General features: G+C 33.2%; 2 protein-coding genes across 2 annotated transcripts; both read left to right on the forward strand.

Annotated features, from left to right (window-relative positions):
* The first annotated feature begins 10267 nt into the window (after positions 1-10267).
* Positions 10268-11348, forward strand: LOC107944166 (protein SHI RELATED SEQUENCE 3). The gene is made up of 2 exons (XM_041109959.1): positions 10268-10634; positions 10762-11348. The coding sequence occupies exons 1-2, from the start codon at positions 10400-10402 to the stop codon at positions 11130-11132; spliced, it is 606 nt and encodes a 201-aa protein (XP_040965893.1). The 5' UTR covers positions 10268-10399; the 3' UTR covers positions 11133-11348.
* Positions 11349-17974: 6626 nt separating this feature from the next.
* Positions 17975-23104, forward strand: LOC107920789 (DNA replication licensing factor MCM4). Its single transcript, XM_016850637.2, has 18 exons — positions 17975-18088; positions 18179-18850; positions 18942-19070; positions 19160-19241; positions 19481-19613; positions 19701-19772; positions 19858-19980; positions 20060-20173; positions 20244-20456; positions 20546-20644; positions 20960-21120; positions 21438-21534; positions 21619-21780; positions 21964-22044; positions 22128-22206; positions 22309-22445; positions 22536-22589; positions 22692-23104. The coding sequence occupies exons 1-18, from the start codon at positions 18052-18054 to the stop codon at positions 22764-22766; spliced, it is 2520 nt and encodes an 839-aa protein (XP_016706126.1). The 5' UTR covers positions 17975-18051; the 3' UTR covers positions 22767-23104.
* The last annotated feature ends 1222 nt before the right edge of the window (positions 23105-24326 follow it).

Here is a 24326-nt window from a genome sequence, read left to right on the forward strand (position 1 = left end):
TCGATGCAATGGATGCTGAGGAGCTCTTGTAGTTTATAAGCCTTCAGAGTAATGCCAAACATCAACCTTCTATTGTGTCCTTAGATATAATAGAGTTCTTTTGTAAGAGTTTGTATTCGCTCTTTATCATTTAAATGAATTTCAATGAAGATGTATTTGTCATGATTTTTCGCATTATCACTAATTTCATAATCATTTCTCATTTCATAGCCTATCCTTACATTTGCCTCATTGCCATGACATAACATTTTGTTTGTTGTTTCCAATGCTTGGATGTCACCCGATAGCTTCCTTTTCCATTCAACTTTCAGGTGCTCAGATATTGACGACATGAATAAGCCCGTTACGAATCTTGAAATTGATGTTGAGAAGGCTGTTTGCTTAGGAGAATTTGAAGCCGAAGAAAATGCTGAAGATTATGTCTCATCTCCTGAATTGTTAAGAATGGTGGAACAAGAGGATAAACAGGTTCTGCCTCATGAAGAATCTGTAGAAACAATAAATTTGAGCACTGAAGAGAGGAAACAAGAAGTGAAGATTGGGACTTCTATTTCAGAAAGTACCAGGCGTAGTTTGATCACTTTACTCCGTGAATACAAAGATGTTTTTGCATGGTCATACCAAGACATGCCAGGGCTAGATGAAGATTTAGTGGTCCATAAGCTCCCATTAAAGCCAGAATGCAAGCCCATCCAGCAAAAATTAAGACGGATGAGGCCCGAAATGCTGTTGAAAATAAAAGAGGAAGTCAAGAAGCAATTTGACGCTGGCTTCCTACAAGCCTCCAAATATCCAGAATGGGTGGCTAACATAGTCCCGGTACCAAAGAAAGATGGAAAAGTACGAATGTGCGTGGATTATCGTGACCTGAATCGAGCAAACCCAAAAGATAATTTTCCCTTGCCACATATTGACACGTTGGTGGACAACACAGCAAACATTCATTGTTTTCTTTCATGGATGGATTCTCGGGTATAATCAGATCAAGATGGCTTCTGAGGATATGGAGAAAACTACCTTCATAACAATGTGGGAACGTTCTGCTACAGGTGATGCAATTCGGGTTAAAAATACTGGGGCAACATATCAGAGGGCTATGGTGACGTATTCCATGACATGATGCATAAAGAAATAGAGGTCTACGTCGACGATATGATTGCTAAATCTCGAGGAGAAGAAGAGCATGTAATGAACCTTAAGAAGTTGTTCGAAAGGCTGAGAAAGTTTTAGCTAAAGCTTAATCCAGCCAAATGTACATTCGGGGCTACCTCGGGAAAGTTGCTAGGCTTCATTGTTAATGAAAGAGGTATCGAAGTTGATCCAGATAAATAAAAGCCATCCAAGAATTACCACCTCTGCGCACGCAAAAGGAAGTTAGAGGATTTTTAGGGAGATTAAATTACATCGCCCGATTTATCGCTCAACTTACCAACCAATGCGACCAATCTTTCGGCTTCTTCGAAAACATAACCCGGGAGAATGGAACGAGGAATGCCAAGTGACCTTTGATAAGATAAAACAATATTTGTCCAGTCCTCCAGTGCTAGTACCGCCAACTCCGGGAAGACCATTAATTTTGTATCTGACAGTGTTCGAAAGTTCAATGGGTTGCGTACTGGGACAACATGACGAGTCAGGAAAGAAAGAAAAGGCGATCTACTACCTCAGCAAAAAGTTCACTGAATATGAGGCAAAATATTCGTCCGTTGAGAAATATTGTTGCGCTCTGGTTTGGGTAGCTCGGAGACTCAGACAATATATGTTGTATCACACGACATGGCTAATTTCAAAGCTGGACCCAATAAAATACATGATGGAATCGCCGGCACTATCAGGAAGAATGGCACGATGGCAGCTCCTCCTTTCGGAATATGACATTGCCTATGTAAGTCAGAAGTCAATAAAAGGGAGCGCAATAGCTGACTTCTTAGCAACTCGAACGACAGAGGAATATGAGCCTTTAAGATTTGATTTCCCAGACGAAGACTTAATGTGCATCACAGAAATAGAATCCGAGTCATCAAAAGAGAAGTCATGGAAGATGTGCTTTGATGGTGCGTCAAATGCTTTAGGGCATGGAATTGGAGCAATCCTGGTATCACTAGACGGGAATCATTATCCGTTCACTGCAAGACTGAACTTCTTCTGTACCAATAATATCGCAGAATATGAGGCCTGTATCATGGGGCTTCGTGCAGCTATCGAACGAAACATCGAGATCTTGGAGGTGTACGGGGACTCAGCCCTAGTGATTTACCAAATCCGTGGAGAATGGGAAGTGAGGGACTCAAAATTGATTAAGTACAGCAATTTAGTGGCTGGATTGATCAAGGAATTCAAAGAAATAACTTTTCATTACTTCCCACGAGAAAAGAACCAACTGGCTGATGCCCTAGCCACTTTGGCTTCAATGTTCAAAGCAAGTAGAGAAGAAGAAATAATGCCCCTCAAAATGAGCATATACGAGGTCCCTGCACACTGTTGTAGCATTGAGAAAGAAGTAGACGGACGGCCTTGGTTCCATGATATCTTAGAATATATCAAGAATCAAAGGTATCCCGAACAAGCGAATGAGAACGATAAAAGAACAATTAGAAGAATGGCAGCGGGATTTGTTCTTGATGGGGATATCCTGTATAAAAGAGGAAAGGATCAGATGCTTTTGAGATGTGTGGATGATGTTGAAACCAGAAAAATACTTGAAGAGGTCCATGAGGGAATTTGCGGAACGCATGCCAATGGTTTCAATATGGCCAGAAAGATCATGAGACTCGGTTATTATTGGCTGACAATGGAAAGTGACTGTATCAATTTTGCCAGAAAATGCCACAAATGTCAAATCTACGGCGATAAAATTCATGTAGCCCCTTCACCCCTTCATGTCATGACTTCTCCGTGGCCTTTTTCTATGTGGGGCATGGATGTCATAGGGCCAATTTCTCCAAAAGCTTCAAATGGACATCGATTCATTTTTGTGGTTATCGATTACTTCACAAAATGGATTGAAGCCGCTTCGTTTGCCAATGTGACGAAGACTGCAATATGCAAGTTTTTGAAAAAAGAAATCATTTGCCGATATGGTTTGCCTGAAAGAATCATCTCAGATAATGCCACGAATCTGAACAATAAGATGATGAAAGAAGTGTGCGAGCAGTTCCAAATAAAGCATCATAATTCCTCGCCCTATCGCCCAAAGATGAACGGGGCTGTTGAAGCAGCTAACAAGAACATTAAGAGGATCATTGGGAAAATGACTGAGACATATAAAGATTGGCACGAGAAACTTCCATTTGCTTTGTTTGCATATCGCACATCTGTGCGAACATCTACGGGAGCAATTCCTTTCTCTCTAGTCTATGGAATGGAAGCTGTGCTACCTATCGAGGTTGAGATCCCCTCTCTGCGAGTATTGATGGAATCAAAGTTAGAAGAAGCAGAATGGGTTCGAGCTCGATATGATCAGTTGAACCTCATTGAAGAAAAACGTCTAAGGGCAATTTGTCATGGGCAAATGTACCAAAAGAGAATGATCGCAACCCATGACAAGAAGGTACGACCAAGAGAGTTCCATGAAGGAGAACTCGTTCTGAGAAAGATTCTCCCAATACAAAAAGACCTGCGAGGAAAATGGGCACCAAATTGGGAAGGACCATACGTTGTAAAAAAGGCATTCTCAGGAGGAGCTTTAATCCTTACCGAGATGGATGGAAAGGAGTTACTGAATCCGGTGAATTCGGATGCGGTGAAGAAATATTATGCTTAAGATGAAAACCCGAAAAGGGCATCTAAAAAAAAAAGGGCGAAAACCCGAAAAGGGCGTCTTGATTAGTACAAAAAGATTAGGATGAAAACCCGAGAGGGCGTCCTAGTGAAACAAACCTGGCGGTCGAACGATAGGTCAAGTAGTGAGACTACAGTATTTGAAGCACTTCTGAAAGCTCGAAATTTTCTACGCAAGAAGCCATGCTCGAAAAGATTATTGATTGACGGACGTGGAAGAGTTCATGTGTTGAATATCTAGAGCATTTGTATCCGTTAAATACGACCTTTTATTTCTTTTTGACATTTTTACTCTCATTGGTTAACTTTCTTTGTTTGCCACACTTGAAATAAAGGAATATGAGATATCCTGTGTCCCTACCTGACCATTTTCATGCATCTCATTATGTGTTTATTTAATGATAAATAGTGAAATGACATACTCTAAACAAAAGAAATGTCAAGCATTACCCAGATAAGAATTTGATAAGTGCAATATCTTCAAAGCAAGAATAAAGTTTAACCAAGGGCAAAAAGGGTGATATCTGAGAAACGTCGATTACTCGTAAAGCTCGAAGACAGGTATGAGGCCTGAAGAGAAGGTCGAGAATCAAAGCAATGAACGCAGATCCTCAACAATCATGGCGAAAATGACATACGACCAATATGCTTAAGGAGCACTGCATAATCATGTAGGCATAAATGCATTTAAGACAAACATGTGCATATCATGATGACATCATGCATGGCATATACAGGTAATCCAGTAAAGCAAGAAATCTTGAATGAGAGTCGCACTGAATCAAAGGAAAAGATACCCGAGTTCTACCAAAGGACTGGTTTTGGTATTTTGATGTTTAATATTCATGCTTTCCAAGGAAAATCAACTCATATTGCGAGAAATGAGTTGAGCCTCAAGACACGTTGAGGTATTTTTAAATTTTTTTAAAAAAATCAACTCATATTGCGAGAAGTGAGTTGAGCCTCGGGGCACGCCGAGGTATTTTTAGTTTATGTTTTAAATTGACTCATATTGCGAGAGGTGAGTTAAGCCTTTTAACTTTTGTTTTTCAAAATCAACTCATATTGCGAGAAATGAGTTGAGCCTCAAGACACGTTGAGGTATTTTTAAATTTTTTTAAAAAATTAACTCATATTGCGAGAAGTGAGTTAAGCCTCGGGGCACGCTGAGGTATTTTTAGTTTATGTTTTAAATTGACTCATATTGCGAGAGGTGAGTTAAGCCTTTTAATTTTTGTTTTTCAAATCAACTCATATTGCGAGAAATGAGTTGAGCCTCAAGACACGTTGAGGTATTTTTAATTTTTTTTAAAAAATCAACTCATATTGCGAGAAGTGAGTTGAGCCTCGGGGCACGCCGAGGTATTTTTAGTTTATGTTTTAAATTGACTCATATTGCGAGAGGTGAGTTAAGCCTTTTAATTTTTGTTTTTCAAAATCAACTCATATTGCGAGAAATGAGTTGAGCCTCAAGACACGTTGAGGTTTTTTTAAATTTTTTAAAAAAATCAACTCATATTGCGAGAAGTGAGTTGAGCCTCGGGGCACGCTGAGGTATTTTTAGTTTATGTTTTAAATTGACTCATATTGCGAGAGGTGAGTTAAGCCTTTTAATTTTTGTTTTTCAAAATCAACTCATATTGCGAGAAATGAGTTGAGCCTCAAGACACGTTGAGGTATTTTTAAATTTTTTAAAAAAATCAACTCATATTGCGAGAAGTGAGTTGAGCCTCGGGGCACGCCGAGGTATTTTTAGTTTATGTTTTAAATTGACTCATGTTGCGAGAGGTGAGCTAAGCCTTTTAATTTTTGTTTTTCAAAATCAACTCATATTGCGAGAAATGAGTTGAGCCTCAAGACACATTGAGGTATTTTTAAATTTTTTTTTAAAAAAAATCAACTCATATTGCGAGAAATGAGTTGAGCCTCGGGGCACGCCGAGGTATTTTTAGTTTATGTTTTAAATTGACTCATATTGCGAGAGGTGAGTTAAGCCTTTTAATTTTTGTTTTTCAAAAATCAACTCATATTGCAAGAGGTGAGTTGAGCCTCGGCTCACATGCTGAGGTATTTTCAATTTATGTTTTTTCAATCTATGTTTTTCAAAAATAAACTTATATTGCGAGAGGTGAGTTGAGCCTCAAAGCACGCTGAGGTATTTTCAATTTCTGCTTTACTAATTCTACTTTTCAAATCAACTCATATTGCAAGAGGTGAGTTGAGTCTCAGGCCACACGCTGAGGTCTTTTCAAATTCTGTTTTTAATTTCTGTTTTTTTAATTTCTGTGTTTCAAAAAAAATCAACTCATATTGCAAGAGGTGAGTTGAGCCTCAGGGCACGCTGAGGTATTTTCAATTTCTACTTTTCAATTTCTGTTTTTCAAAAATCAACTCATATTGCGAGAGGTGAGTTGAGCCTTTTAATTTCTATTTTTCAAAAATCAACTCATATTGCGAGAGGTGAGTTGAGCCTTTTTCTATTTTTCAAAAAATCAACTCATATTGCGAGAGGTGAGTTGAGCCTTTTGCAAATTCTGTTTTCAAAAATCAACTCATATTGCGAGAAGTGAGTTGAGCCTTGGCTCACGTGCTGAGCTATTTTCAATTTCTATTTTTAATGTCTAGTTTTAAAGAGTCAATTCATATTGCGAGAAATGAGTTGAGCTCAGGATCACATGCCGAGTAAAGAATAAAGATTGGACAATTGAACAAAATTTAGTGCTTTTAAGTCTTTGCACTATCCTTGTTTCACAATGATGAGCAAAGAGGGGCAGTTGTAAGCACTAAATTTTTGTCCGACTAGAATTTGTGTTTAATTTTCAAAATTTCAAAAAAAAATTTAAAAAATAAAAATTGCATTTTGACCCCTAAACTTTTCCTAAATTTCATTTTGACCCTTAAACTTTCTTTAAATTTCACTTAGACCCCTAAACTTTCATTAAATTTCATTTTAATCCTAAATTTTATAAAAATTACATTTAGCCCCAGAATTTTTGCTGCATTTGTGATTTGGTCCTTCAGACAGGTTACGTGATTTGGGGCACCCACTTCCCAGATTTTCAGGCCACAAACATGGGTGGCTGCTCCTTCTTCACCTACCACCTGCAAAAAGGAAGCAAATATCAACTATAAAATGGGTTTAAAACCCCAAAATCAAACCCCGACACCCACGAAAAAAATCAAAAAAACTTGCAAAAGGAGAGATTTTTTCGAAGGAAAAAAGAAGAAAAGAGAAAGAGGAGAAGAAAAGAAAGAGTACCCGCGTCGGAGGAGGTAGCGGTGGCGCAAGCGGTGGTGGCGGCTAGGGTTCGTGTAGGAGGAAGAGAAGAAGAAGAAGAAGAAGAAGAAGAAGAAGAAAGAAGAAGAAAGAAAAAAAAGAAAAAAATTTAACAATCGGGTCAAACCGACCCGACCCGATCCGTGACCCAAGAAGACCCAGCAGCAACCCAAACCCAACAGCCCAAAACAAAATTAATTAAAAAAAACAACACAAAAAAAAACAAATCAGCCCAAAAAAAACCAAAGCAAAAAAAAGCAGCCCAAAAAGAAAAGGCCCCAAAAAAAAGAAAAAACAGCCTAGAAAAAAGAAGCAGGCCACAGCAGCCCACCAGCATCAGCAGCCCGCGCGGCCCAATCCCAGCAGGCCCAGCCCAATCTGAAGCAGGCCAGGAAAAAAAGAGAGAAAGAAAAAGAAAAAGAGAAAGAAGAAAAAAAGAAAAGAGAAAAAAGGAAAAAAGGAAAAAAGAAGAAAAAAGAAAAGAAAAGAGTTTCAATTCGTGTAACCCGTTCGACGAAGCTCGTGTTTCGGGAGTTTTTCTGTAATTTCGTTTATTTTATTTTAAATTTAACCATCGTATTTTTATGTTGTTTCCTTATAATATTATTAACATTTTATGCATCTTTATATTTTTATATTTTGGTATTTATATTTTTAATTCAATTTTAATTTTATTTTATTTTAGATAATTTTAATAAATAATGCAACGAATCGATTTAACATAAAATCGTTGATTTCATCGCTACGTTGGGTGAATATCACCGGTTCATGTTAAAATCGATACGCCCTTTTTAAAATAAAAAATATTAAAAAAAGTCTCATATTTACAAAAAAAATTCCTATTTTTCAAAATTTTTCGTGCCTTCAAAAATTTTTCTCGTGTTTCAAAAAAAAATATTCGTGTTTTTAAAAATAAGACAATGAATCGATTTGACACTAATTCGTTGATTTCATTGCTATGTTGAGTGAATATCACCAATTCGTGTTAAATACGATACGTGTTTAATAAAAAATCAAAAATTTTGTGTAAAAAAATCTAGTGTTTTCAAAAAAAAAAATCTATTTTCCAAAATTTTTAGTGTCTTCTAAAAATTTGTGTTTCAAAAATTTTCGTTTTCAAAAATTTTCGTGTTTCAAAAATTTTCGTGTTTTCAAAATTTTTCGTATTTCAAAAATCCTCTTGTTTTCAAAAATTTCGGTGTTTTGAAAATTTTCGTGTTTTCAAAAAAAAAATCTCGTGTTTCATAAATTTTGGTTTAAAAAAAATATTATGTCTTAAAATTCTCGTGTTTTCAAAACAAGAAATTCTCGTGTTTCAATCAGATCACGATTAAATATTAAATTGAACTCGTATTTTTGAAAATTAAGATAACACGCGTTTAACAAGATACCAATTTTGGGCGTCGCGAGGGTGCTAATACCTTCCTCGCGCGTAACCGACTCCCGAACTCGAATTTTCTCTGGATTCTTACGTAGACCTAAAATTACCTCTTTTTTAGAAAATTTAAAATAAAATTTTCTTCTAAAAAGAGAATTTATTAGGTGTCCGATCACACCTAGAAAAAAAAAGATCGGTGGCGACTCCTTTTTCAAATAAAATCGAGATTCAGTTTTCAAATTTTCAATAATTACTTCGACTAGCGCCCGTGCCCAATTTTTAGGTCGCTACAAATACCATGCGAGCTAGTTGTGCGAGCCCAACACGCGAACTTGATATGGGATCCATTTGAGTTACGGGTCGGTAATAATAAGTATCGTAACAAAAGAACTAAAAACTTGTTATTTTTTGTTGGTTTATATATATAGTGATATTATGATATTGATTGAATTTACTATTTTTTGGGATGAATTTATTCAATTTTCAATCTTTATTTGACTCGCTAAAATTGGTAACATTGTAATAATTATAGTAATAAGTACTAATAAATAATTAGAATTAGAATGTTATTTGAAAGGATATATTAAATGTCAAGAGCTTTATTAATTTTTATTATCTTGTCCTTACGATTTAAGGATGAAATTGATCGAATTCATTAAAGGTTGAGAGTAAAATTGATACAGTTCAATATAAAATTATATGGGCGTTAAGGTTATTCGTTATGGGAAAAAATTGTATGAAACAGTGATATATTATCCCTTTTCAATAGTTTAATGTCAAATCCAAATGAAAATACTGAAACTCAAGATGAAAATGCTGATGTGGCATTAAACTACTGAAAAATGGATACAAATGACGTGGCGTTTCTGTTTCATACAATTCTTTCTCGGTTCGTTATATTATCAAATCTTACGTCATTGGATTAATTTATCAGAAATTTACTTTTTACCAATAAAGTGAGATGACTTGATAAGTGCCAACCGTTAAAATGACATAACTCGATTAATGCTGAAATTTGAGATTGTTCGATGTTGAATAATATGTAAGTAATTTTAAAAAAGATAATATTACATTACTATATAAAGTTAATTTTAGTTTTTCTATTAAAATTTATTTTAGAATAATTTTTAAACATTAAAAATTTATTCAAATTATGATATCGTTACAATTTAACAATAAATTTCGTCCATCTCTTAATTTAAATTTTATATAACAATATAGAGATTCCACTTAGACTTTGACCTAAAAACATCATCATGTTTAATGTTAAAAATAAATGTCTCAAAATGACAAGCACCCAAAAAAATGTTAGACCCTATAACCAGGGGTGAAGCCAGAACAATTTTTTAGGGGGTCGAATGAAATTTTAATTTTTTATAGTCTATATTTTTATAATTTTAGGGTGACAAAGTACAATTTTACATTTACTAATTTAAAATTTTAAAAAAATTTAGAGGGTCTAAATGATAATTTTTTATTTTAAGGGGTCGGGGCCATGCCAGCTCCTCCTAGAATCACCTCTTGCTATAACTTAGGATTTGACATATAATGGAAACCAAAGAAAAAATGAAAGGTTAAAACATATTGATATTGCGATGAATTCATAATTTTAATATTGCTAATTATTGAATTTATATTTTTAAATCTGAAAAATAAAGATTAAATATTTTGAAATAAAAGAAGTGTGACTAAATTCTAAACTTACGCAGAGTAGAGGGACTTGTTGCATCTTTTAACCAAATTAAATAAAATCCTACTTTTACTGGTTTCACAGCTTTATAAAAACCACTACAAAAATCATGTCTAAAACAACCCATAAACACAAACCAAATCAAGATAAAACACCACCATCTTCCCTAATTGTCACTATAAAAATAAGGCGAGCTAGAGGTTGAAGAAGATCCAAGATGAAATTTGTTTTTTTGAAACTGGAAAAATGAATTGGGTTTTAAGCAAGTGTTTGAATGAATGAATTAAGGAGGATGATGATGTTGAGGCAAGGCAGCACAAGGTGTGAAGACTGTGGCAACAAAGCCAAGAAAGAATGTGGGTTCACGAGGTGCCGGACTTGTTGTAGGAGTAAAGGGTATCAGTGCCAAACTCATATCAAAAGTACTTGGGTTCCTGCCTATAGAAGGATTAGACAAAACCCACAGATCTCTCGTAACCCTACAAGGCTTAGACAAAATCCTTCTTCAGGTACACACCTATACCTTTGCCTTTTCCATGTATACACATACATAGATCTATTTGTACTGTGTTGACTGATTGGAACCCTAGCAGCTGTTATATCTTTCTTTTCTTTTTATTGGTTGTCCTTGTTTAGGGTTAGAAGTGGGGAAATTTCCGGCGGAAGTGATTTCTCCGGCGACATTCCAGTGTGTTCGAGTGAGCTCCGTGGAAGATGCAGATGATGAATATGCTTATAGGACAAGTGTGAACATTGAAGGACGTGTGTTCAAGGGTATTCTCTATGATCAAGGCCCTCACCACTCATTAGGCGAAAGCTCCTCTCGAGATCAGACACATTTGCAGCAACAGCAGCCGAATCAAATCATTGCTGCCGACCCTCTAACAATGGCTACTACAACTACTTCGGCTACTGTAGAAACTCTTCTTCCCTTCGCGTATACATCTCCCTTTAATGCTTTCATGTCACCTAGTACGCAGTTTTTCCTCCACCAACCAAAGCCTTAGTAACTGCGAGGGAAGAAGGGTAAAATTGCTTTAGGAAAAAAAAGAACTTTTTGTTCTTGCAAATTTTACTCACTTTCAGTGAGTTGGAACTCCCATTTCCCTCTGCCTTCTTTGGTTATAGCAGGCGATCGCTTTGTATTTGCCCTAATACATATCTAATATTCATCACAGTTTTAAGAAATAAAAAGGTTTAATTATGTCCAGAGTCATTGTAACCATCAGACTGTTGAAATTTAGTCCACTTGTTTTTATTTTTCAGGAATTTAATCCTTATCCTTGTCTGTTTTAAAATTAAACTACAATTCATAAAACTGTGAATGAATTTTCATTAAATATTCAATATGTACAAAATTTAGTTAGCAATATTATCTGGTAGATTTTAATTTAAAATTAAAAATAAATAGATTAAATTTAAAAAATTCAAAGAGTAAAAAATAAATAAACAGCATAATTAGACCAAATAAAAATTGTAAGGCCCGATTTTGACATATAAGTTTAGGGAATATGATACGCTTCAGCGCATTTGAACTCACGTCATTTTACATTTATAACAATGTCTATACCAATCGAACTAAAGACTCAATCAATAATTTTTAATATTGAAAGAATTTTAATTTTTAAATTACGATGACTTTTTAACTTTTTTGTTGTAATAAAGACGCAATTACTCTTACTAAAGGAAAAAAAAATTTATGCCCTTTTGAATGAAAAAATTAGAATATATCATTTCTACTTGGAAAAAAGAATATTACAAAAAAAAATATTATATAAGAATAAACTTCATCAAAGGTTAGGTTATTTGTTTAAGATCGAAATCCCATTTAATATTTAAAAAGGTTAGTTTATTATTTCTAACTTTCATTTAGGGGTGAGCAGGATTTGATTTGAAAAATTCGATAAAAAATTTAAATTTTGAATTAAATAGTTCGAGTTATTTGAGTTAATCGAGTTATTCGGATTAGCTCGAATAAGAAAATCAAATTTTTTGGTTTAACTCGAATATGAATTACACAATTCGAGTTATTCGAAAATCCGAATAAGAAAAGGCAAAATTACGTCGTTCTAATAAATGTTTATATTTTCTAAAGTTAAAAGTCAAAACCATGAAATTATAAGGCAAAACTACGTTGTCATTTACCCATTAAGTTAAAAGGCAAAGCCATTGTATTGTTTATATAATTAAATAATCTTATACTTTGTCTACTATTTAAATAATCGTTCCATGTAAACGCAACATTGAGTATAAATAATATGATTTGTTAACTCGACTCAACTTTAAAATTTTTAACTCAATTCGATTCGATTCAATTCGAAAAAAATTCAAATTGAGTTCAGTTGTTAAAATGGGATTCGTCAACTTGACTAATTCAATTTTTTTATAGTTTCGATCGAATACTCACCCCTAATTAAGGTACCAATCCTTCAAAATAATTGGTTTATTATTTTAAAAATAATAAATACTTTATTTGAATTTAATTATGAAAATATATAAATATTAATATAAAATTATATTTATTGTTTTTTTAATAATAAAGCGAGTTGTATCTGTAACACCCCTAACCCACATCTGTTGTCGAAATAGGGTTTCGAAACATTACTGAAACTTATCGATCAAACAGACATAAATTTCAAACATTTCTTATCATATAATATTCAGGTCAAAAACCACTTAAACTCATACATACTGTCCCTTATTCGAGCCCCCGAGGCCCAAAATACACGTTAGAAACAAATCGGGACTAATTCAAAAACTCAGAAATTTTTTCGAAAAATAATAAAAATTTTCAAAGCTGCAGTGTTCACACGGTTAGGAGACATGTCCATTTCTCAGGCTGTGTGGGTATTCGAAATAGGGACACACGGCCATGCCCCAACCTGTGTCTGTACCCATGTAACTATTTAAATTGGGTCACACGGCCGAGCCACACGCCCGTGTGACAGACCGTGTGCCCTTTCGAAATGGTCTCGCACACCTATGTGCTAGCCGTGTGGACTCAAAATGTACCTTAAACAACAAGTTTACCATTCCCTGCAAGCTTGCACACTAAGCAACTCAAAAATCATTCTTTTAACTATTTCAAATCACAATCAAACACATTCAAAACATGTCAAAACAATCATCCTAGGTGCCTAACCAATGTACCCTCATTGGTACCACAATTATATCATTAATTCATATCATCAAAACATCATTCAAATCTAAATCATAAACATACCTAATTCAATTCATTTGCCTAGTTTATGAACACTTAAACATCAATTAAACATGCCATAATACAGCTTTAACACAAACACATATTCATATGTTTATAACCAACCAATATTAAACTTATAATCTCATTACAATTAATTCACAAAATATCTAATAGTTAGACACCTTAGGTACACGCCGACACAAAAGGATAAAAAACATCACCACGTTTGAGATCGGGACCGTTGTTGGATGCTAAATCGGCGATCTAAATTAAGTACTTAACTTGTGCACGGAAAACAAAACCGTACGCTGAGTAAAACGCAATGGTATTTCTATAATCTGAATATTTAAAGATAAGAAATTACAAATATACAATTGAAATATAAACACATATTAATATTTAAATATTACAACAACCATATCATATTTCATTTGTTTCACAAATATCTCAATTCTCATACTTGCTATATAAATAGCTTTTCACAATTTATTTCACATTTCATTATACAATTGCATTATATTCCATATTCATTTTATGAGTATGTAACTCATTTATTCCATATATTTGCAACATATTTCACATTATATTTTCAATTCACTATTTCACTTTCATTTCTCATACCATACAATTTCAATATCAATTATAAAACTTTATTATTCATCTACCTCTATTAACACGACTTGGACTCGGACGGATACACGGATCCAATCAAAACACACCAGTTTGGCATCTAGTGCCTCATCGGATAATTCGAAGTAATAAATTGACACTCAGTGCCTCATCGAATTAATCCAAAGTAGTAAATTGACACCCAGTGTCTCATCGACTCGAAGTTGAAGAAATCCCTGAACTCTTCCAATCCTATGACATGCCATCTATATCCAACTCAGCCCGATACATTTAATAGGGTTTAATTTCACAATTCAAAAACAATTAATATCCAATATCAATTTTTCATATAATCACATATACATATAAATTCAATTCAATATCAAAATGCCAAATACTCACCTCAATCACTTACCATAAACATTTAATCAAAATACAACAATTAATAACTAATTCGGATTATAGAAATACAAACCAGAAATTCCGAGTTATTCCTCGTCGACTTTATCTTTCCCCTTTTTAGTAGATGATTCTTGTACAACGTTAGCTACGGAATTAAAACAATTAAAATTCATCAGTATAACACAATTCAATTTCATATTAAATATTTTAAATTTTGACTCCATATTTGCCAAATTTTCAATTTAGTCCCTAAACCAAGACTAACTTTATTTATTTACAATTAATCTTATATTTTTATACAAATTTCACTTTAAACTAAATTTAACTCCATGTTTTTACTTAAATCCATAAATTTCAAATTTTTTACAATTTAGTCCCTATTACTCAAAATTTACAATTTATTTTACAATTCAATCCTTTTTCATTTCTAACTTAAAAATCTATCAATTTAATCTCCAATTCTAAAACTATTCAACATAGACAACACTTAAAAACTCAATAATTTCTAAAATTTCGACATGGGTCGGGTAGTATTTAACACCGGCATTCCAAAAACATAAAAATTACAAGAAAAAGGGACTAAATTGACTAACCAATTAAACATGAAACTCTGAAACCCCTAAGGCCCTTCGTCTTTCTCCTTTCTCCCTTTTCTTTTTCTTTCTTTTTTCTTTCTGTTTCGTTTCGTTTCTATCTTTCTTTCTTTTTCTATTTCTTTTTATTACTTATTTTATTATTATAATATAATATATATACTTAATAATTAAGATTTAATATTATAATATTATAATATATATTTTAACTTTAAATTTTTATAATAATATATACATTATGCCGCCTCATTTTAAGACAATGACATAATTGTTACTTTAGTCCCTTTAATTTTTTAATCTATAATTTAACATTCTCACTTTATGCAATTTAATTATTTTATTTAATTACTCTTAATTCATGCAAATTCACTTAACCAAAACCTAATTAACTATACAACTAACTTCGTCAATATTTTAGTAAATATTTACGAATTCGATTTACGATAACGAAGTCTCGAAAATGCACTTTCCGACACCCATGACTATTGGGTCGTTACAGTATCAATGTTGAAAAATCTAGTTTAGAACTTGACCTATGTGTTTAGGATAGGATGATTATTAGAATAAACCTGTTTATGGACTGTGCCACACATCTAAGGCTGAAGGCTCACTCGAAATTTGGGAGGTTTGGGATAAAAATAGTAGGTCTGGAAAATGGGTTAGGACAATAAAATTAGACTTGTTTAAAATATGAGTTGGCCTCCAGTCTTAAATACCTCGACCAATTTTTAAGATAGTAATTTTTTTATATTATGTTATTTATAACACATAAAGATTAAAGATTAAAAAATGTCAGGATGAATATATAAAAAAAGTTTAATAAATAAAAATAAAAAATTAATAAATATAAATTAAAAATAATATAAATATATTTTAAAAAATAATATAAATATATTTTAAAAAATAATACGGGTGGGTCTAAAACGAGCTCGGGATGGTCATTTACAAACATAGATGGGCTTGAACAAAATTTTAAACTTATATGTCGGACCAAACTTAGACAAACATAAAAAGGTTCGTTTGTTTACATGTAAAAGGTTTTACGGAAAATATTTTATACATTTTCTTGTGCTTGTTTCACAAAAAATAGCTTGGTCGACGGAAAATGATTTACATGTCAATGTAAAATACGCCCTTTTTACTGTAAAATGACTTACCCTTTTGAAAAATATAAGTTATTTTCCGGAAAAGAGTTTCTTTATAAGTAATTTTATTTTTATATAAAAATTAACTGAAATCAAGCTTGATATTATTATATTGATAATAAAATTTATTTTTAAAAATATTTAAAAAATATTAAAATATTATATTTTTCAATATTATTAAACATATATATTTAATTATTTATATTTAGTCATATAATAAATTATTATTATAATTTATTATTTTAATAAATTGTTTAATATTTTAATTTTATTTTAATAATAAAATTTAAAAATAATAATTTTAAATAATATTCTTCACATAATAGTATTGAAAATAATAAATGTTTTGCAGTATAAAGGTTAAAATATATCATAAGTCTATGTACTCTTCACAAATTTAGTCCCTCTACTTTTCAGATTTGAAAATCAAGTTTAATTGTTGAGTTAAGTGTTGATGTCACATTTTTAAATAAAAAATACTCACTTGGTTGTCATGTAACTAGAAAACAATGTTGTAATAAACCTAAATTTAACAAAATATTTTTAATATATGCAAAAACAATGTAAAATATGAATTTATAGATATAAAATAAACTCAATTAAATAATGAAAAGATGAGAAAATCTCAACTATATGTTTGTTTCATTGAAAACAACTTTTATGAAATATTTTTAAGAAATTTGTCAAACAATAGAAAATATTGTACACAAATTTATCCAAACACCAGAAAATATTAACTTTTTCAAAAAAATAATCATTTTTTAAAAACTATTTTCAGTAAAACAAACGAACTCAAAATATTTTGATATTATGTATAGGCCCAACTCGAGCACCCATTAACACCTATAATAATAAAAAAAATCCTAAGGTTAAAATGATAACAAAATCTTTGCCCTTTGCACTCTCTTTTGTTGTGAATAATATTTATTAACTTTGTTAACATTCACGTGACAGTTTATGTGTATTTTATATTAGGAATTGATTAATTTTTAAAAATAAAAATATTGGAAATTTTTTTTACATTTTTTTATAAAATTTTAGAACACTCTTAATACTTTTTATTATTATAAATTTTTAAATTTTTTTAAAAATTAATTATCAACATGGCGTCCATGTGGCAATACACGTATATGCCAAGTTAGCAATTTTCTATTTATTTTGGAGTGATTTGACAAACACAAGTTTAAAGGTTAAAAGAGACAAAATATAAATGAAGGACTAAAATGATTTATTCTAAAATTGGAGAGCCAAATAAATCATTATACCAAAAAAAATATCTTTCTTTTTCTACAGTAAGAAACTGGGTACATCAATTCGTACGGGATAAGATTTATATTTTAAGTCTTCTTAATTATTGTTTTTATTGAATATATTAAGAAATAAAACATAATAATTAAGTTACATTATTGAATCTAATTAATAATTATACATAATTATATACTTATGAATTATATTTGTATGTATATACAATATATATTTTACGTTTAATGCTCTCAGTAATTATAATCATTGAGATTTGAAATTTAATCTAATTTTAAAAAAAATCAATTTAAATTAGAATATGTGTTCAATTAAATATTAATTTTTAAATAAAACCTTTAAATATCAAAATCTTACATATTTAAATTTAATGAAACTTCATAAATAGTGCTATCATCCAACTTTAATTTTTAAATTAAACAAAGGGACTAAATTTTAAAAGTTCAAAGAGTACGAGGATTGATTAGCTATTAAGCGCACTACTAACCATTTCATTTAGAGAGTGAATAATGGGCCCCCTAAGACTCGAAAATTTGAATGTACGAAAAAGCCCAAACATAAGCCCACATCAATTATGGCGCGAAAATCATCGATGATTTCCCGCCTAATAAGATCCCCTTTTCCCCATCAATGAGGCAGTACCGTTTGCATTTCTCACTTCAGTATCAGAGAAAAATCTTTCCGTTGCTCTTTGCCTCTGTTCTTTCTCGTAGCCATGGCTTCCGATTCTTCTCCCGCTAATTTCAATAATGGTAATTCTCGTTCTCTCTTTGCAATTTACAGGGTTCTTTTGTTTTTAAGTTATATTTGGATCTAAGTATTTTATTTTTTTTGCTTTTCAGGTCCTTCCTCTCCTGATGATTCCTTCTCCAGTCCCATCGCTAACACCTCTTCCCCAGCTCATCGTCGCCGGCGTGGCCGCCGTCAAGCCTCCACTCCTTCATCAGCTGCCGGAACTCCACCTCCAAACCCTTCTCGTTTCGCCAACTCGGCATCTACCCCAACCCCAGCTCGTTCCACCAGGCGTGGTCGTCGCCCAGGCCCAGCCACGTCCACATCTCCCGCCGTCGCTGCCACTCCTTCCTCCACCGACGATTTCTCGATGCCCTCTTCCGAGGGGGGCGAGGATATGGAGGAGGCGACCCCTACCTTCGTTTGGGGTACCAATATTAGCGTCCAAGACGTGAAAAATGCAATCCAGATGTTCATCAAGCATTTCAGGGATCCCCAAGAATTAAGCAATGATATCTACGGGGAAGGAAAGTATACGAGGTTGATACATAGAGTTCTTGAAGTAGAAGGAGAGTGGATTGACGTTGATGCTCATGATGTTTTTAATTATGACTCTGATCTGTATAACAAAATGATGAGGTATCCCCTTGAGGTTTTAGCTATTTTCGACATCGTTTTGATGGACATTGTTAGTGTGATTAATCCTTTGTTTGATAAACACGTTCAAGTTCGGATTCATAATCTGAAGAGCTCTACTTCCATGAGAAATCTAAACCCATCTGGTCAGTTTTCTTTTTCTCTTTTTCCTTAGGTTATTCTTTTTTGTTTTTCTGTGTGTGTTGGATTGATTGGGGTGTCTTTGTTTGACTTTAGATATTGAGAAGATGGTGTCACTAAAGGGGATGGTTATTCGTTGTAGTTCGATAATTCCTGAGATTAGGGAAGCAGTGTTTAGGTGTATTGTTTGTGGGTACCATTCTGAGCCTGTTGTTGTGGATAGAGGTAAGCGTCTTTTGTTATGTTCATTTTTCAAGTTTGATTTTTGGAGTAACGTTGGTAATGGATTTGTTTGCTGTCCTTGATGGTATAAGGTCGAATTAGTGAGCCTACTTCCTGCTTGAAGCAAGAGTGTCTTGCCAAGAACTCGATGGCATTGGTTCATAATAGATGCAGGTAACTACATATTTAAATTTCAGTAGGTTTTACTGTAAGTGAACTTGCTTAGTTGTAGTAATGTTAGGACCTGCTTAAATGTTTAATTTCTTGTTTTATAGGTGTATTCAGTACAATTGAGTTCATTTTAACTTGATGCTGCTTATATAAGTTGGCTTGGTTACTTTGGCATCAAACATTTATGCTTACTTGAGTTATTATGAGACCAAAGTTTATTGGTTCTATTGCCCAAACATCAGGTTTGCTGATAAGCAGATTGTAAGGCTCCAGGAGACACCAGATGAGATTCCAGAAGGAGGGACACCACACACAGTGAGCTTGTTGATGCATGATAAGCTGGTGGATGCTGGAAAACCTGGGGACAGGGTTGAGGTTAGACACTTATCAAATCATGTTCTGTGATCACAAGTAGCCTGGCAGTTTCAGTTGTTTGCTTAATGTTCTTGTCTATTTCTCTAGGTCACTGGCATTTACAGGGCTATGAGTGTCAGAGTTGGGCCTACACAAAGAACTGTGAAATCATTGTTCAAGGCATGTGTTCTCTAATGCTTTTATTAGATTTATAGAACTCTAAGCGTTTCAATAAAGTTTTGTTTTGATTTTCCTTTGCATGCAGACATACATAGATTGCCTTCACATAAAAAAAACTGATAAGTCAAGAATGACGGCTGAGGACCCTATGGAAGTTGATAAGGGGTCACAAAGGGTTGATGATGATGTCCAGTTTGATGAAGACAAGGTCTGATTGATAGCCTATCCTTGTCTCACAAAATTCAGTTATATTGGCTACTTGTGTCATGACCTTTTTTGAACTGCAGGTGGAAGAGTTAAAAGAGTTATCCAAACAACCAGATATATATGAAAGATTAACAAGGTCATTGGCACCCAACATTTGGGAGCTGGATGATGTTAAGAAAGGTCTTCTTTGCCAGGTATTGTTTGTGGTATTAGACATTCATATTTGCTCAGATACTAATAGCTAGTTATTTGCTTTCATTGTAGCTTTTTGGCGGGAATGCTTTGAAATTGCTATCTGGTGCTAGCTTCCGTGGTGACATCAATATCCTTCTGGTTGGTGATCCTGGAACCAGCAAGTCCCAGCTTCTCCAATACATACACAAGCTTGCTCCACGTGGCATTTATACCAGTGGAAGGGGGAGCTCTGCTGTTGGATTGACTGCTTATGTTGCTAAGGACCCTGAAACCGGAGAAACTGTATGATATGCTTTACTTATTTACCTTGGTATTAGTTGGAATATTGGAAATTGATGATTGATTTTCATTTAATTTTGAATAACCTCCAGGTTTTGGAGAGTGGAGCCCTTGTTCTGAGTGACAGAGGCATCTGTTGTATTGATGAATTTGATAAAATGTCTGATAATGCAAGGAGCATGCTGCATGAGGTCGGTTATGCTTTGCCTTATTCCCTGTTACGACATGATATGTGCATTGCTCCTATGTTGAAGATGAGAAAATTGTAGATGCTAAGAGTGCTTAAAATCCCAAGTCTTGGCGGTTCTAAATATTAGGCTATCAGCAATTTTGCATTATTAAGTTGCTATGTGCTTTCTTCTTTTGGGAGTAGTATTTCACCAGAATGAGGTGTCAAATATTTAAACTCAGGACTTAAACGCTTTCCATGTTTTAACCATTTGTTTTCTTCTTATATATGCCATGAAAGTTGAGTACTGTTGATTCACTGTGCTTCAATTTTCCAGGTCATGGAACAACAGACTGTTTCAATAGCAAAAGCTGGTATAATTGCATCTCTTAATGCAAGGACTTCAGTCTTGGCCTGTGCAAATCCTAGTGGTTCGCGCTATAATCCGCGTCTGTCTGTGATTGACAACATACACCTGCCTCCAACCTTGCTGTCCAGGTAAGATAATGCCTACCAGCTACCAAGTGCTGTGCAACTTTATGGTTTAGCAGGTTTAGAGGTCTTATGTACCATATTTAATTTTTATCTGGTCTAAATGTCTTTAATGCTATTGTATAAGTATTGCCTTGCCTATATATCTTGATTTAGATGCTTAAAATGGTATATCTAGTTTCAAATGTTGTTGAATGTGCTATTTTAATAGTCTTTGTGGTACTTATTGGCACTGTCTAGAAATTGATATGATATTGCTTGAAAAGTACAGGATCATTATTATGCATTTAACAATTCCATCCTAATTGGTATTCGTTTCCCAGATTTGATTTAATCTACTTGATTCTCGACAAGGCTGACGAGCAGACAGATAGGCGTTTAGCTAAGCATATTGTTTCTTTACATTTTGAGGACACAGAGGTTTGGCGAACTCTTGCGCTCTACCATGTTTAGGATTTCTTTTTCCTGTGGTTTTTCATTTTAATCCCTTGCCTCTATTCGCAGATTGCTGAGCATGATGTCATAGATCTTGCTACATTAACAGCATATGTGAGCTATGCTCGCAAGAATATTCACCCAAAATTATCTGATGAAGCTGCTGAAGAGCTAACCCGAGGATATGTTGAAATGAGGAAAAGAGGAAATTTCCCAGGCAGCAGTAAAAAGGTAAGATGCATTTACTTTTTGTCTCCCCCATTCTTTTCTTTGTTAGTAATTTTTCTGTGTAATCATTGATTGCTAGAAAGATGCCGCCCTGAATTGATTAATTATGGATTAAGTACATGATCTAAGGCATACCAGCTTGCTAACTTTTTTCAACCCTTTTGCTGTGTTTCGATATGTCAACAGGTCATCACAGCAACACCAAGGCAAATTGAGAGTCTGATACGCCTTAGTGAAGCCTTGGCTCGTATTCGATTCTCGGAAACAGTTAAGTCAGCTTAGATTTATCTTAACATCTAAATTGATTTCACTATGAACAGAATAATGACAACCCATTCTGATGTTTGTAGGTTGAAATGCGAGATGTAACTGAGGCATTCCGGCTTTTGGAGGTTGCTATGCAGCAATCAGCAACTGATCACTCCACAGGTAATGTTTCAGCCATGGTTCTTTATTGTGAATTCATTTTTCCCCATAAGAACAATCTAATGAATCCTTCCATTTTTTCCTTTTGTTCCTTTCTCTTTAAAGGAACTATTGATATGGATCTTATCACCACTGGAGTTTCTGCAAGTGAAAGGATGAGGAGGGAGAGTGTGTTATCAGCAACACGCAACATAATAATGGATAAGCTACAACTTGGGGGACCATCAATGCGATTGCTAGAGGTAAGCTGGTTTAGTAGATTTAAAGCTGGAAAGCTTTCATTTAGTCCCCAAAATTAACTTATTGATCACATTGCTTGATTAATCCTGCAGTTACTAGATGAAATGAAGAAGCAAAACTCTGGCAGTGAAATTCACCTTCATGATGTGAGAATCCAAGCCTCTTTCTTGCACACTCCATTAAAAATGAATATGATCAAACTGATGAAAAACCCTTTTTTGTCATTTGTCTTTATTTGGCCAATTCAGCTAAGAACTGCAGTTGCAACTCTAGCCAGTGAGGGATTTGTTGTTCTTCATGGTGACAGCGTGAAGAGAATGTGAATGAGAAAGCTACAAAAAAGACCGAAACTATCAAAGCCGAACGAAATAGCCCGCAAACGTGCTAACCACCGCGAATGCTGCCTCCGAGATGCCCTCTGCGAAAGACATTTACTCTTAAGGTATCACTTAGCCTGTGGTGGACTTAAAGAAGAGAATTGAGTGTTAGGTATGTCATTTAATTAGTTGATTGTGACATGTATCATATCCTTACCGGCTGCTAGTGTAATACCTGAGCTTATTCTTTTCCATGTCTCTTCTTTTAAGATGTCTAAATTAATGTTTTTAAACGATAACAATTAAGTGGTACTAAGTGCAAAGGGTGTTTAATTTCCTTTTCATTGGGTACATCTAGAGAGGCTTTTATGAGGTGGATTAGATTGAATAGGAAAGAAAGTTTGTTCTCGAGGGTACGTGATATGGTGAAAACCTAATCCAGAATTTTAGGTTCAACCTAGGCAGATGGTATATGGCTCAACTATAGAAGCTTTACAATACTTTAGATAGCTAGAAATTTACCAAATGCTTTAAGGCAAAGGATCCATTTTGGGTTTTTTGAGTGGGATGATTTAAGTTAATTTTATGAGTTATTTTAATTTTGAATTATTTTAAATTTGAATCATTTAAATAATTATTCTTAAAGCGATTAATAAGGGGTTTAGATATTAAATTTGTATTTAAATTTAAATTAATCTTATCATATTGGATTTGGATAAAAATTGAGGTTTATAAAAATAATATTTTTACACAATGCAAGACTATCTTTATCCCAAAAGCTTTGTTATTGAAATTTGTTGGTCTAATTGCATCCAACTTGGCTTGAATTAACAAAATTTTGAAAATGGAGTAATTGTAATTATTTCTGCAAGTATTATCAGATCATTTTTGTGAAAAAAGATTTGGAAAAAGAATGAGAAGTTCTTTCTACGAATTGAAAATCATATTTGTAAATATTTAAATTTTAGATAATTCCCTTATAAAAAAAACTCATTAAATAGCATTATAATCAACCTTTTCAATTTTTTTAAACCGATTATATTCATTAAATTGATAAGTGGGTTGATTATTGAAATTCAAAATTAAATCGGATTTAAGCTGTTTAATATATATTTTTAATTATTCTAAATATATTGGGTATAAATTAAATATATATTATTTTATATAATATATGCTATTTTTAATTTATTTCAAACAAGAAAAAAAATCAATTAATCTACTTAAAATTAAATTGATTCAAATAAACCAATTAAATACAATATCAATTATTATTATTGAAAGTTGATCAATTAAATCAATTATGTAAAAGCCAAACAAACAACTGATTTTTGATCCCTACCATCAAATATGTTTAGGTCTAAATATTAAAAAAAATCACTTAAAATAATTTAAAAAATCAATCAAGTTATTTGATTAAAAACTGCAATCAATTAATACATTGAGATATAATTTTCCATTAGAACCCTTAACGAGCCATTGAAATATTATAACAAGTTTAGAAATTTATAAAAAAATGTAGAAAACTATAATTTATTAAAAAGGCTAAAGGGTGGTTAAAGTTCTTGA

Source organism: Gossypium hirsutum, chromosome D13 (assembly GCF_007990345.1).
Source record: "Gossypium hirsutum isolate 1008001.06 chromosome D13, Gossypium_hirsutum_v2.1, whole genome shotgun sequence".
Lineage (NCBI taxonomy): Eukaryota > Viridiplantae > Streptophyta > Magnoliopsida > Malvales > Malvaceae > Gossypium > Gossypium hirsutum.

Bases quoted from the DNA above. Each gene is read 5' to 3' on its own strand.
- LOC107944166 (XM_041109959.1), top strand. From the start codon at position 10,400: ATGAATGAATTAAGGAGGATGATGATGTTGAGGCAAGGCAGCACAAGG. The intron at 10,635-10,761 runs GTACACACCTAT...GTCCTTGTTTAG, and splicing joins TAGACAAAATCCTTCTTCAG to GGTTAGAAGTGGGGAAATTT.
- LOC107920789 (XM_016850637.2), top strand. From the start codon at position 18,052: ATGGCTTCCGATTCTTCTCCCGCTAATTTCAATAATG. The intron at 19,614-19,700 runs GTTAGACACTTA...CTATTTCTCTAG, and splicing joins AACCTGGGGACAGGGTTGAG to GTCACTGGCATTTACAGGGC. The intron at 21,535-21,618 runs GTTTGGCGAACT...CTCTATTCGCAG, and splicing joins TACATTTTGAGGACACAGAG to ATTGCTGAGCATGATGTCAT.